The sequence below is a fragment of the Mus caroli genome, chromosome 5, assembly GCF_900094665.2.
Source record: "Mus caroli chromosome 5, CAROLI_EIJ_v1.1, whole genome shotgun sequence".
NCBI classification, from domain to species: domain Eukaryota; kingdom Metazoa; phylum Chordata; class Mammalia; order Rodentia; family Muridae; genus Mus; species Mus caroli.
This window is the reverse complement of record NC_034574.1, coordinates 24,007,940-24,022,788: the sequence shown is the minus strand read 5'-3', so window position 1 is coordinate 24,022,788 and position 14,849 is coordinate 24,007,940. Positions and strand designations below refer to the sequence as shown.

Genomic DNA, 14,849 nt, shown 5'->3' with positions numbered 1-14,849 from the left:
GGGAACTTTCGGGATAGCATTTGAAATGTATATAAAGAAAATATCTAATAAAAAAATTAATCTCAAAAAAGTTAAAAAAAAAGACAATGAATAAAAAGAGCAAAGAATCTTACAGGAGCTGGGTGGTCGAGCTCACACCTTTAATCCTACTTGGGAAGTAGAGGCAGGCAGATCTGAATTTGAGATCAGCCTGGTCTACAAAGTGAGTTCTAGGACAGCCAGGGCTACACAGAGAAATCCAGTCTCAAACAAAACAAAACAACAAAAACCAAACCAAAACAACAACAAACCCCAAACCAACCAACCAAATACCAAATAAAACAAAACCAAAAAGAATCCTATAGGACTCAGGGTAGTATGACATACATTAAAACATGCAGCATAGGGTCCCACAGTATGAGGGAGGGGGCTTTTACAGAGAAGTAACTGAAACCTCAAAGCTGTAGGGAAAGTGAGTTCTCAGATCATGACAAAGAACCCCAAATAGGTGAAGTGGTCTTAACTGAGACATCTTATAACTAAACTGTTCAGAGAGAGAATTGTGGAAGCATCGAGAGAAAGAATACATACCAGGGACCACCCTCCCCTCTGTAAGACTGCTTAAGTCCTTGGCAGAAACTGTAGGCCAAAGGACAGTGGGATGGTATCCTAAAAGTACTAAAACAGAACAAAACAATAAACCCCAAGACACTAGCCTCTTGGTTCTAATTTCATTTCTGTTGCTGTGATATAAGACCCTGACAAAAGCTGGGCAAAGGGTATGAATAAGCTTTTCTCCTAAGTAGATATAAAATGGCCAACAGAAGTGTGGAATCAAAGCCACAATGAGGCTTCACCTCACACCTGTCTACTATATATACTATAGCTACTGCTAAAACTCGGGAACATAACAAGTGATGACAGGGTTTGAACAAAAGGGAGCCCTTGTGTTGTGTGGGCCGGATGAAAATTGGTACAGCCATTATGCAAACAGTGGGAAAGTTCCTCCAAAAGCAAGCAATAGAAATGCCATACGGTACAATAAGCTCACTGCTAGAACTGAGGTCAGAGTACCAGAGACATGGCATTCCCATATTCACTGCAGCAGCACTCACAAAAGCCTGACTGCCCAAGGATGCAAGAAGGGATACAGAGAACAGTGTCCAAATGCACACTTAACCTTCTCAGAGAGAACAGTCCTATTATTTGTGACCACATGAGTAAGATGGATGGCACCATGCTGAGTGAAATAAGTGAGACACACAAACACAGTAGATCTTACCTTTCCATGATCTCTAAAACATATTCAATAGCAAAAAAGGATGGTGCTTGTCAAGGGCCGGGGGCAGTGATGTTCAAGGATACCAACAGCAATGGAGGGTAGTTCTGGCATTGTACTTCAAAGCATGGGGACCACAGCTAAGAGCGGTGTCCTGTACTTAAACACATCTGACATTAAGTGACTACCTGAACCCAAGCCACAGTAATAAGGGATGGGAGTGGACTTGAAATATAGAGGATATGTTATGACCTTAATGATGGTGACAGTTTCATGTGAGTTGACTAAACAATTAAAGAGCACTTGCTGCTCTTTCAGAGGACCCAGGATCACAGTACTCACACAGCAGCTTACAAAACACATACAAGCAAAACACTATACACATAAATAAACCAAGCCATAGTTCCTTGACCTACATTAAGGCTGAATGGGGATCTAGGAGTACATAGTGATATCAAGTGGTGAAAAGGGTTCTGCTTCTTTCTCTTTTTCTTTCTTTTTCTCTCTCTCTCTCTCTCTTTTTTTTTCCCCAGACAGGGTTCTCTGGAACTCACTCTGTAGACCAGGCTGGCCTCGAACTCAGAAATCTACCTGCCTCTGCCTCCCAAGTGCTGGGATTTAAAGGGGTGTGCCACCACTCCCCGGCTGGTTCTGCTTCTTAATGTAGAGTAAGATTAACACGTTAGAAATAGAGAAATCTCCCCAGATATTGTCCAACCTACAGTCAACCCAGAAGGTTAACCCTCTACATGCAGCTGTCTCCTCCATTTAGACATGACCATGGCTTCTTTTTTTTTTTTTTTTTTTTNGTTTTTTTGAGACAGGGTTTCTCTGTATAGCCCTGGCTGTCCTGGAACTCACTTTGTAGACCATGCTGTCCTCAAACTCAGAAATCTGCCTGCCTCTGCCTCCCAAGTACTAGGATTAAAGGCGTGTGCCACCACCACCTGGCGACCATGGCTTCTTGGTATCCAAGGGAAGAGTCTGGTGGTGAACCAAGCATGAACAATCTTACGCTGTCAGCAGCTTCTGGGATAGACCCAGCCAGCCTCAGTGTCAGAGGTAGTGACATACTACAGAAAATAGCTTAAAAGTTGCTTATTTTTACATAAAACTTATATCTTTATTTTACAGATGAAATTCCCTCTTTTAAAAGTGATTCTATACCTGTCTGTTGTTGTTTGAGACAAGTTCTTTAGTCCTGGTACTTGCTATGAGGTTGGCTGAGAACTGTCAATGATCTGCTTGCCTCTGTATCCAAAGCGCGGGGATTAAAGGTGTGTGCCACCACACTTTATACGTTAGTTCTTAACCTTTACTGTAAGCATCACACAGACAGACAGACAGAATTAGGGCCTGGCATGATGATATATACCTTTAATTCCATGGAGGGTGGGGTGAAGAGGTGAATCTCTGTGATCATGTATTGATCTCTAGTATAGATCTCTAATCTACAAATTGAGTCCCAGGACAGCTTGGGTTACAAGGAGATACCCTGGTGGGGAGTGGGGAAAAAAGACATTCCTGGGGCTGGAGATCTGGCCTGGTTGAGTGTGTTTGCTGTTCTCCTGAGAGGAGCTCAGATTGGTTCCCAGAACCTAAATTAGGCAGCTCACAACCACCTGAACTCCAGGTCCAGGACATCCCCCTTCTGGCCTTCAAAAGCACTTGTACCCATGTCCATATACTCAAACATAAATAAAATTTAGAAAAGGTAAGTTAAAAAAGTACTTTTCTTTTTTGTTTAAAGTTGAGTGAGCCTAGAGTTTGAACAAGTGCTCTATGGAGCTTTACTCTTAACCCCCAAATCTATATACACTGCCCACTTGGTAGGATCCAAATCACCTAGAAGGCAAACCTCTGGGGGTGGCTGTAAGAGTTTCTTGATTGGGCTGAACATGGGCTGGAGGCTTGGACTTAATGAAAAGGAGAAAGTGAACCGAGTACATATGTGTCTCTCTGCTTTCTCACTGCAGGTGCAATGTGACCAGATGCCTTGAGCTCTTGTTGCACGATACCCCACTCTGATGTACCTACATAGTATGAGCCCAGGCCACCCTTCCTTATGCTGCTCGTGTCAGGTGTTATCATAGCAACAAGAACAGCAGCAGGCACTGCTGGCTCACTTCATGGCTCGGTTCTCAGGGACCTGCATGGAGACCTCCTGACCATACACGGTCATCTCAAATACACTGCTACAGGGATATGCTGTTCAAAACTGACAGAAGGGGTGAATCTCATAGGAACAGCATCCCTTGTCTGTGCCTGCCTGCCTGAAAAGGGCACTCCACACAGGACACCGCTGGGTGTAAAAGCTCTAATTTAGGACTTTTCTACTTCTCTTTAGTTACAACTGAAGGTCAGGGTTAGTCAAGTTCACAGCATTTGAGAGAGAAAGCAAACTTTAAGGCTATAAAGAGGACTCATGGAAGCCATGCATCCAAGGCCATTCCTTCTTCAGACTGTCTGTGAGCCCATGCTATCCTTACCTAACACAATCATGTTATCTGTTCTTCTTTAAAAAAAAAAAGATTTATTTATTTATTTATTTTATGTGTTCATACACATACACTGTAGCTGTAGAGATGGTTGTGAGCCTTCATATAGTTGTTGGGAATTGAATTTAGGACCTCTGCTTGCTCTGGTTGGCCCCGCTCAATCAGGTCAACCCTGCTCACTTAGAGCTGCTCGTTCTGGCCCAAAGATTTATTTATTTATTATTATACATTAAGTACACTGTAGCTGTCTTCAGACGCACCAGAAGAGGGCGTTAGATCTCATTACCAGTGGTTGTGAGCCACCATGAGGTTGCTGGGATATGAACTCAGGACCTTTTGAAGAGCAGTCTGAGCTCTTACCAGCTGAGCCATCTTGCCAGCTCCTTATCTTTGTTCTTTTTCTCTCTTCTTCCCAAGTACTCAATACCTACCTGAAGTGAGTGGGATTGCAGACTGGGAGATATCAGAGCCTAAGCACCACACTTCTTAAGGCATTAGAACTTTTTTTTTTTTTGAGATAGGGTCACACAATTTACTCTGGCTGACCTAGAACTCACTATGTAGACCAGCCTGGCCTGGAATTCAGAGATCTGCCTGCCCCTGCCTCCCCGAGTGCTAGAATGAAAGACATGTGCCACCATGTGCCCAGCTTTTAAACTTTTAACCAACATTTTAGAAGATAAAAAAAGTCATCAATTTATGGCCCCAATCCTCTCCTCATGGCTTAATCTTCTCTCTCCCTTCCCCCTGACCTGCTATATACATACATATACATTTGAAGTACATAATACAACCCTGGTTCTAAAAATCTGAAAATATAATATTTAAACCATGACAAAACATGGCATAATTCCTCCTGTTCTTAGAGGCAGGACTGCCTTCAATTCACAAATCGCATCTCTTGGCCAAATGCTCCTTCTACTTTGGCTACATTCTCAGGATGGCTTTGCCCTGTAAAGACTTAGATGCAAGGCCTGCCTTCTCTTTCAGCAGACTGGCTTCCTCAGCACTCTGGTGAGCCTGTGTGTGCTTCAGTAAAAAGTGGCCAATGAAGAGCTTCAGGCCTTCTCGCAACATTCCCAGCTTTGGGTTGTCAGACACTCTGAAAGGAAATTGGAGACACGGGTCAGGGAGAAGCTTGTCTTTGAGATCTTTGAGAGCCCGGTGCCTCAAGAAGCAAGGCAAAAACCCACTTTTAGGCATTTGTTTTATGGATGATTGTGTAAAACCCAGGGTCTTGTATAAGACAGACAACTGTCTGCTACTGAGACTCCAAACCTGTGGCTTATTGAAGAAAATCTCTGTATTTTTAGGCAGAACCTTACTATAGTGTCTAAGCTATTCTTGAACACCTGGACTCAAAGAATCATTCTTGGCTCAGCCTCTAGAAAAGGTGTAACCACAAGAATGTCATTATACCTGGCTTCTTTTTCTAAAGGACAGGGTAACCCAGGGTGGCGCTAATTTTGTGACCCTACTGACTCAGTCTCTGAGGTGCTAGGATTACTAGCATAGGCTGCCATAACTGGTTGCATCCAGAATCCATCCATCCATCCAGAATCCACCCACCTACATATCTAGCTATCTAGCTAATTTGTGGTTCTGCTTTTTTCTGAGACAAGGTTTCTCTGCCCTGGCTGTCCTGGACTTGCTCTGTAGCCTTGGCTGGCCTCGAACTCAAGAGATTTACCTGCTTAATGCCTCCTCTGAGTGCTGAGATTAAAGGTGTGTGCTACTACCTAGCTCCTGCTTCTTTCAAAGTAGGATTCTTTGTTAAGAATTTTTGTCAGGTGTCGTGGTGCAGGTCTATAATCCTAGCAAAGGCTGGGCAGACCTGTGAGTTGAAGGCCAGCCTGGTCATACCAGCTAGGGATATATAGTGGGAGCCTTTCTCAGAAATAAAGAAACCAACAAAATAAAAATTCTTTTTTTTTTTTTTTTTTTGAAACAGGGTCTCACTGTGTTATTCTGGCCTAAAATTCACTGGGTATGCCAGACTGGCCCTGAGCTTGTAGCAATTCTCCTGCCTCAATTCCTTAAACTCTGGGATTAAAGTTGTGAACCACAATGCCCACTTTTATCTTTCTGAGGGCTAGGGATAAGACTCAGTGGTAGAAGCATATGCTGAGCTTGGGTTCAAGTCCCAGCACCTCATTAGAAGATGATGAAATGAACCCAAGGAACAGTTTAGCATATCAACTTGTCATAAGTCACTGTTTTGTGTTAGGCAAGTCTTGCATTTCTTCAATTAGTGCAAGAACATTAAACCTTAGAATTAGGACTAAAATTGTGTACTAGGCACAAGCCTGGCTTTATAAACCAGCAGCAGTGAAATGGGAGTGACCTCCATGCTGGCTCACAATGCAATCTCTCTGCCTTTTTCCTACGTTCAATCAGGGAACACTAGGCACATACCTTGAAAAGATTACAGCCAGGTCGTCGTCTTCTGTTTCCATCAACAGTGCAGTCAACACCCTCCGTAGAAAGTGAACTCTGGGTTTATCCAATTCACTGAATTCAACTACCTAAGGGTCAGGAGACAGGAAAGCATCATCCTGCTGACTCAGTACATGGTTTGCGGCCCTTCTTACTCTCTACAACTCTGGCTGTCGGGAACCAACTGCTGGCCATGACACAGAGTACTTACTGCTGGCTGGCAAGGTGGGCTGGGTCCTAGGCTGTGAGCTCAATGCAGTGGGGATCATAGCTATAGGGTATAGACACTCCAAACCCAGGGTTGGAGTCCTCTGTCCTCTGAAGTAGTTACTCTTTAGTTACAACTCCACATAGAAAATTAGGTTAACACACACATACATATATATGTGTTTCTTAGAAAAGCATCAAAAACTGAGCAAAGCATCTCATTTTTAGCAGTATGATAAACATATTACACATAGACAACCACAAACACCAACATGGAGAAAACACAAACTCAAGTTAAATTTGAAGGGAGCTTCACAGTATGCTTTCCTTAACATGCTGGGCTTTCCCTCCTCCAACACATCCCATCACAAAGGATGTTTGTCTTGTGTCTGTCCTTCATGCTAGCTTAAGCGGCATGGTCATTCTTCTTTCTCTTCTCCAGCTACAGCTTGCCTGTAGTCTTTTTCCCTTTTAAACTGCTAATACACTGACCTTCATCTTATTTGGAAAAAAAAAAAAAAAAGAAAAAGAAAGAAAGAAAAGCTACAAGAAGACAGAGTATGGTGACAAGGTTCTACCCAGAGAGGCTTGAGCAATGCTCACATATGTTTACCTTGTAGATACAGGAATAGGAAAAAGCCTTTGAACAAAGATAAATACTATATTAAAGAGTAGCTTTCCTGAGAAGAGCTGAGGGTTTCAAACAAGAGCCCAAGAACAAGGTCAGGGATGTGCTTGGTGATGGCTACTCCTAGCTGTCAACTTGACTACATCTGGAATTAACTAAAATTCCAAAATGAAGGGCTCACCTGTGAGGGATTTTTTTGCTTAATTTGAAGTAGGAAGATCCACTTCTAATTAGAATCATACTTCACCTTTTGTTTGAAGCCTATGTAAGGACAAGAGAGGAGGGATCTTTTGTTTTTTGCCTTCTCGCCCTGTCCTGCTAGCAAGTCCAATCCTTCACTGGCATTAGAGACTACTTCTTCAGGATTTCAGTGTATACTGAAGACCAGCTGCGACATTAGCCTTGTGGACTTTTTGTCCACAGATAGCCACTGTTGGGTTAGCTGGACTGCAGCCTGTAAGTCATTCTAATAAACCCCTTCCTATGTATCGATTCATTCTGTAAGTCTGTTACTCTGGAGAACCCTAGTACAAGCCTGTTAGGGCTCCCGCCTAATTCTCATGGTCACCAAGAAATTGTGAGCAGAAATGCGGATGAAAGGCAGGAGGCAAATGCCTAGGATGCTGCCTTACAGACTAGCAATGCTACAGAAAGACACGGAACTTAGTTAGCATCTTGACTTATGTGTACTGTTCATCTCCTTTAGTCTTGTCAAAAGGTCAGGAATCCCCACCTCCTGTGCTTCTCTGTCTTCTGTACTGGTGTCTCAAGGCTTTGAAGGCCCCAAGTGCAGGGGTGGTGAACTACAGCCTCATGGTATTTTGCAGTGAAGGTCCACAATTGCATCTTTATGAGGAAAGTCTGTCCTGTCTAGTTTTATGTCAATTTCACATAAGCTAGAATCATCTGAGAGGAGGGAAGCTCAATTGAGAAATGTCTCTATAAGATGGACTGTAGTGCCTATCTCAAGAAAAGGAGGGAGAAAAGGATGGGCCGTAGTGACTGATGTAGAAAGGGCTCAGACCATTGTAGGTGAGGCCATCTTAGGCTGGTTGTCCTGGGTTCTATAAAAAAGCAGGCTGAGCGGAGTACCTCCAGGGCTTCTGCATCATGTCCTGACTCCAAGTTCCTGACCTGACTTCCCTTGGTGATGGACTGTTACCTGGAAGTATAAGTGAAATGAACCCCTTTCTCCTCAAGTTGCTTTTAGTCGTTTTGTTTTACCCCTGCAATAGTAACCCTGAAAACAAAGTTCTACTTCACTCTTTGCTCCCAGATGAGCTAGCCGTGAAAAGCACATGCAAGCCTATACATAAACACACACAAACACACACACTGAATTAATGTAAAGCAGAACAAACCAAACAAAAACCAACCAAACCTATAATTGGACATTAATTCTCTAAGTAAATTTATAGAATGTGTTGACTGGGTATTTTCTATGATGGCTATTGTAATTAAAACCTTTCATAGCTGGTGTATGTGTACTGACCTTTAATCTCAGCACTTGGGAAGCAGAAGCAGGCAGATCTCTGAGTTCAAAGCCAGCCTGGTCTACAGAGAGAGTTCCAGGACAGCCAAGACTAATAGAGAAACCCTGTCGCTTTCTTCCTTGCCAACCCTCAAATTTCAGAATTTCAGAAAATGCATCTTAAAATATACCAAATAAAATAATTTATACTACCTTAGATGCTTATACTAATTTCTTGCATTATACAAACCTTTAGAACAGAAAGTGGAAGTGATTTTGTCCTCAACAAGTGTGCCAGCAGATGAACCAGATTTGAGAACTTAGTGCCTGGCAAATTTTCTAAGTCCCGAAATTTGTCCCATATGCTGAACTGGAAAGTCATCTGGTTAACAGTAAAAAAGAAAAACGTTAAAATGCAACAACATTGGAACAACTTACCGGAAATGTACACTAAAGGTACTCTATTCCTTAGTCACTTGTTGTCAATAACCCACTGCCTGGGAATAGGAACAACTTCACTGCCTCTTCCTGACACCATCATAGAAGTCAATTTTGAAGTTTTGTCCTACACTTCAACACACAGCTTTGAAGAAAGGTTGTTAGTGCCTTAAAACACTACAGAGGCATCCAGCCAGAAGAGCACAATCATTCCAGCTGTGACAGACCAGCTGCCTTGGGCTAGATCCTTGTTACCTTGCCCCACTGTTCTATCTTCTCTCCAATGCAGGTAGGTCTGGCTGCTAGCATGGACATGACACATGATAGGGACACAGAACTCCTGGTAATGAGCCAGACAGATGTACTGGTGGTCTTATAAGTTACCTGGAATCTCCTTTCATAGTCACAGAATTTGCTGGCCAGGAAAGCATAGAAAGGGTTGTAGGTTTTCTCTTGCAGACAGCAATCCATGAGGATATGAACTATCTCTCTCTCCTGCTGGTCCTTCAGTCCAAGCCTATAGACAAACAGCCAACTAAGAATAGATTCTTTCAATTTTTCTTTAATGTTTTATTGATTCTTTGTGAATTTCATGTCATGTACCCCAATCCCATTCATTTCCTCATTCCTTTGTACCTGTCCATGCAATCACCCCTCCAAAAGAAAAGAAGGTAGAATTAAAATAAATTATCTTGTGGTGAGGGCTGCAGTGTGAGGGCTGCAGTGTGTCATGGTCTGTCACACACTATATAATTTTTTGTCCAAACATCTTTACTTACAAATATTCATTGCAATGTGCCACTGGTCTGGTTTGAGGCCCCTGGCTTCTGCTATATTATCTGGATCCTCATGGGGAGTCCTCTTAATCTGTTGTTGCCCTGTGTCATGGAGATCCTGCAGCTTTGGATCTGTAGGACTGGGCCCTTCATGTGCTCCAGCAGTTCATAGATGGGGTAGATGGTGGGTGGGTGGGGCAACTCAAAGCCCTGGATCTGGGCCCAGGAGGTGGCTGAGTTGGTCAGCCCACCAGCTCTCCTACGCCCAATACCACCAGGGCAAGCTTTTCAGCATTGCTCTGACTGGCTCACCCAATGAACCAGCTGGCAAGGGCGGGGTCCTGTTCTTATGTTCTTGGGGCTGGCTCACATGTGTCTTAGTCACTAGGATCAGCTCTACTGTGCTGCCCAGGTGAGGTACAGGGTCTACTCTTCAGGGTGTTGAGGCCCATAAGAGGCAGGGCCAGCTCTCCTGCCTGGTGCAGATGGTGAGGGGTGGGTGGTGGGGCCTGCTTTCAATTTTTATGGCAAAATCAGATACTCCCTATCTGAGGAATCCAGTAGCATATGAGTGTTCAAGATGATAGTGGCAGCCACATACTGGGCCACAGTCCGGTTTTGTTCCTAGCTTCTTTGGGCCTCAGTTTTTTTGTTTTTTTTTTTTGTTTTTTTTTTTTAATAACATGGCCTAATGTGTAAGGCACAACACAACTCCCAAGTTACAAAGCTGAGGACTGGTTTATATTGTTATGCAGCTGTGGAGCTCAAGAGCAGCTTGAGCTGTATAGGGAGATCTGTCTCAAACCCCCCAAATACCCCTTCTCCGGGTAAAACTCAAAGCAATATCCATCCTCATCCTGTTCTTTGTACAGTCCTGTGAGTGTGGACAATCCCACAGTGTCTGGTAGCAACCACCACAGTGGGAACACAGGAAGTTCACAGCCACTAAACCTAAACCTCCTTCCTTTTTTTTTTTGTAGGCACTTTTCTTGAAACAGAGGCTACCAAGGATGTATTGATATATTTCTGAGCCTCTAGGTCTGTTATATAAACATGCCAACAGTCATGAAGTCAAGACTGACTCCTTGTCCCGGGCAGAGAATCCTTTAGAACCACCTGTGCTGATGTTAGCCTTGGTGCTCAAACTTCTGTGGAGTGACTGACAAGTACCCCAGGCACCGAGAGGACCCTTAGCTGGTGTCTACTCAACAGTGGAGTGACTGACAAGTACCCCAGGCACCGAGAGGACCCTTAGCTGGTGTCTACTCAACAGTGGAGTGACTGACAAGTACCCCAGGCACCGAGAGGACCCTTAGCTGGTGTCTACTCAACAGTGGAGTGACTGACAAGTATCCCAGGCACCGAGAGGACCCTTAGCTGGTGTCTACTCAACAGTGGAGTGACTGACAAGTATCCCAGGCACCGAGAGGACCCTTAGCTAGTGTCTACTCAACAGTGGAGTGAGGTTTTGGCAATTTAAAGCTACTGATTTGTCTTTCTTCCTCTTGTGTCAGCAGGAGGGAGGCATATTAAGAGTAGAACTAACTACCCTGTGCATGCCACACAGCCCTGTACATGCTAGGCAAACCTTCTGCCACTGAGCCATGTCCCTAACCCCAACTGACTGCACGCTGGGTTCAATGGCTGGAGACAAAGGCTCTAGACTCAGGAGAAAACAGCAACTCTGCTGCCACATTACCCCCACAACCTCCTTAGACAGCAAACAAGCCCAACAGAAGCAGCATGCTGCTCAAGGTGTATGTGGGCTATCCAAACAACCAGTTTCACTTCAGCTCAATCAATCCATGGAGTTAAATATCCACAAGAACAGACAGTGATTAAATAAAACAAGACAAAACTGCAATGCTGAAGTGCTGGACTCCAGGGCCTCACACTACTGAGTTATAGTCCCAGCATGGCTAATGATTTTCATGAATAGAAGTTGGGTGGGCAGGGAGCCGCTGCTAAGTCTGGTATGCCTTTTCTTTTGTAGCCTAGCTGGCCTGGAAGCATGATTCTCCAGCCTTTCAAGTGCTAGGGTAACAAGTTGCACTACCATGCCAGCACTGACTAGAAGACTTGGTGTTACCTACATTCAGCAATACAGTAAGGTTTCAAAAACAGAAGCAAGCCTGAGGTTTTCATATCAACAAAGCCAAGTTCAGAAACCTAATCATCAAACTTGCAGTTATTTCTAAGTTTGAACCAGATAAAGAAAGGGGTTAATAGTCAATAGTTTTAGAAATACTTTGTAAGCCGGGCATGGTGGCGCATGCCTTTAATCTCAGCACTCAGGAGGCAGAAGCAGGTGGATTTCTGAGTTCAAGGCCAGCCTGGTCTACAAAGTGAGTTCCAGGACAGCCAGGGCTACACAGAGAAATCCTGTTGCAAAAAAAAACTCCTAAAATCCACCCCCCCCCCATAAAAAGAAATACTTTGTAAAATTTATAACTAATTATAGAAAATATATTGTAAGTTTTATATCAAGAGTCTGAAAGACAGAGATAACAATTCTCAAAAAACAACAGCCCTAACAGAGTAATCTGGTAGCTGGTTAGCTAATACTGCCAGTCAAACTCTCAAATCTTGGCACTACACAGCACCATTTACCAAGGACATACAAGCAGGCTCAATGTGTTATGAGGGTCACGTGGAACCTGAAGCTCAGGTAACAGGGCAGTAGCAGGGAAGACTCAGTTGTTCAAATTATCCAAAGTTAAAACACAGATCAACTTATTTCTGTCACATCTATTAAATAAAAATCAAAATGTTTCCACCAATGCTTACTTCAGCAGCTTTTCAAAGGCATCCAAGAAGTCCTCACTTGTCATTAAAGTGCAGAATATGATCCTCCTGACATCAGTGTTCATTCTCTGCTTCCTCGCAAGCTCCAGCATCTTAGAGCTAACCTGAAAAGAGAAAGATCAGTGCCCAGACTGTTCCATTATCCCAATGAAAGCAGTCTCCTCAGAGAAGGGACACTGTTCTAGAATGTGTCTAAACTTGAATTTCTGAAGAGTAACATTCACTATTGAAGAAGTGACTGTAAACTGTGTGTACATGTATGCATGTAAATACCAAGTCTGTACTCTTGGGTAAATCTGCAAAAGGAGAAAAGCTCAGTGGGAGCCTTCTAAGGAGGAGGATCAGATCTGTGCATCAGATGAAGACCAAGTTCAGATACAAGCTGCTGCCCAGAGTCTGGGAGCCACAACTACCGAGTGAGACGAGGGTTCCCGGGCAGGGAAGATAAGGACACTGGAGTTACAATTTGAATCCACAGTAGGAACTAGAACCTATACTTCCTGGGAACAGCATATTGCTGAGTTCCAACAACAGCTCCTATCATCCTACCAGGGTGCCCATAGCCAGGCAGCCAACACAGACTTCATACCATGCCTGCAAGTGGCTTCTGAAGTTGTATGTGATGACTGTTGTCAATCATTGGGGTCCCACTCCATGCAGACCCCACAATCCACCAGCGACCAGTCTGCTCTGCATTCAAGATGCCATCCCAGGAGATGCGAAGCCGAGTCTCAGAACCTGAGCCAGCATTTCGAACCTGATTAAAAGAAAAGGCTTCATGAAGTGTTTCAGCTGATTCACACCTGCACTTCTGTCGTGGATTTGTTTGACAATGGCAGTTTTGGTGTACGACTATGGCAATGAATCACCCACAACTGATTGAAAAAATGCTAGAAAGAGCCACCACCTCTCAGTGTCCTATGTGTGAAGTCTGTGGGTCCACAATTCAAATGTGTGTGACCTGGGATTTGCACCAATGATGCTTCTGTGACTAAAGACTCAGAATGACTCTCTTGTGCTGTCAGGACTACAGGCTTAACATCGGAGGAAAGCTTCCTCGTTCCAGATGGGGTCTGGCCTTCTGAGTACGAACAGAGGAAGCCATCATACAGTCTAAACTTAGCACCTCAGAAGATTCAAAGTTGAGTACTCAATGAATTTGATGGAATCATCACTACTGATATGTCCCCTCTTCCCATCTCTGTCCCTCCTCCTCTTCTTCTTCCTCCCTCTTCCTCTTCTTCTTCCTCCTCCTCCTTCTCTATGTAGCCTTGACTGTCCTGGAACTCAACTCTGTAGACCAGGCTGGCCTCAAACCCACCTTGCTTCTGCCTCCAGAGGGCTGGGCTTAAAAGGTATATGCCATTCGTATGTAGCAGATGTGCAGCTTGGTCTTCATGTAGGGTCCCCAATAACTGGAGCAGGGGCTGTCCCTGAATCTGCTGACTACCTGTGGATCCTGTTCCCCTGAGACACCTTGTGTGGCCTCAGTGGAGAGGATACGCTTAGTCCTACAGTGACTTGACGTGTTAGGGTGGGGTGATCTCAGGGAGGCCTAATTCTCAGAGGAAAGGGGGATGAGGGGATAGGGGAGGAGCTGTGTGAGGGGAAACCAGGGGGAAGAAGGGGCTAAAATTGGAATGTAAAGTGATAAATGATAAAAAAAAAAGGTATACGCCATTACGACCTGGACAGATTTACAGTTTCAAACACTTGTGCTGAACCTAGCCTGAACCATTGTCATGATGGCGCCATAATGGCATGGAGGTTCAGGACAAACCAGAATAGGGTGTCACTCACCAGAGCTCTTTGTAACTTCTTTAGTTTTTCCACAGGCTCAGGATTATAGCCAGGGATTTTACGCAGGTCATTGTTCTTCAGAGCCAGCATTGTTTCCAACATAAACCGTACCTTAAGGGTAAAGAAATCCACCGATACTTATCACTGACAGTCAGTGATGACTGAGCTTGGTAAGAAATACATCACAGCTACGCAGATAGGCAACACTGATGAGAACACTGACAGCTGGAGGCAGTCTGTGTTACCTTCAACACTGCTTTCAGGGATACAGTTTTTAAAACAGTAGAGTCTCAAACCTTAGCACTATCCACGGGCCTTCCCTCCTCCACTCCCACAAGCCCAGCCCTGGTATGAGGGTGACCCAGTATCCTTCATGACAAACCCTCCTTCAAGACTTAATCTAGATGCCAACTTTACTATTCAGAAGCAGGGTCGGGCTGGTGAGATGGCTCAGTGGGTAAGAGCACCCGACTGCTCTTCCGAAGGTCCAGAGTTCAAATCCCAGCAACCACATGGTGGCTCACAACCATCC

At 44.2% G+C, this 14,849-nt stretch overlaps 1 protein-coding gene across 1 annotated transcript in view; it reads right to left on the bottom strand.

Moving 5' to 3' along the window:
- Positions 1-4,324: 4,324 nt before the first annotated feature.
- Nom1 (nucleolar protein with MIF4G domain 1) overlaps positions 4,325-14,849 on the bottom strand; it is a 17,163-nt gene continuing 6,638 nt past the window's right edge. Inside the window, exons 5-11 of the mRNA XM_021162767.2 lie at positions 14,318-14,428; positions 13,107-13,274; positions 12,500-12,621; positions 9,321-9,453; positions 8,749-8,880; positions 6,172-6,281; positions 4,325-4,858 (exon numbers count right to left, since the gene is read on the bottom strand). Coding sequence (XP_021018426.1) covers positions 4,684-4,858; positions 6,172-6,281; positions 8,749-8,880; positions 9,321-9,453; positions 12,500-12,621; positions 13,107-13,274; positions 14,318-14,428 — 951 coding nt within the window. The 3' untranslated portion in view covers positions 4,325-4,683. The remainder of the gene's footprint in view (positions 4,859-6,171; positions 6,282-8,748; positions 8,881-9,320; positions 9,454-12,499; positions 12,622-13,106; positions 13,275-14,317; positions 14,429-14,849) is intronic.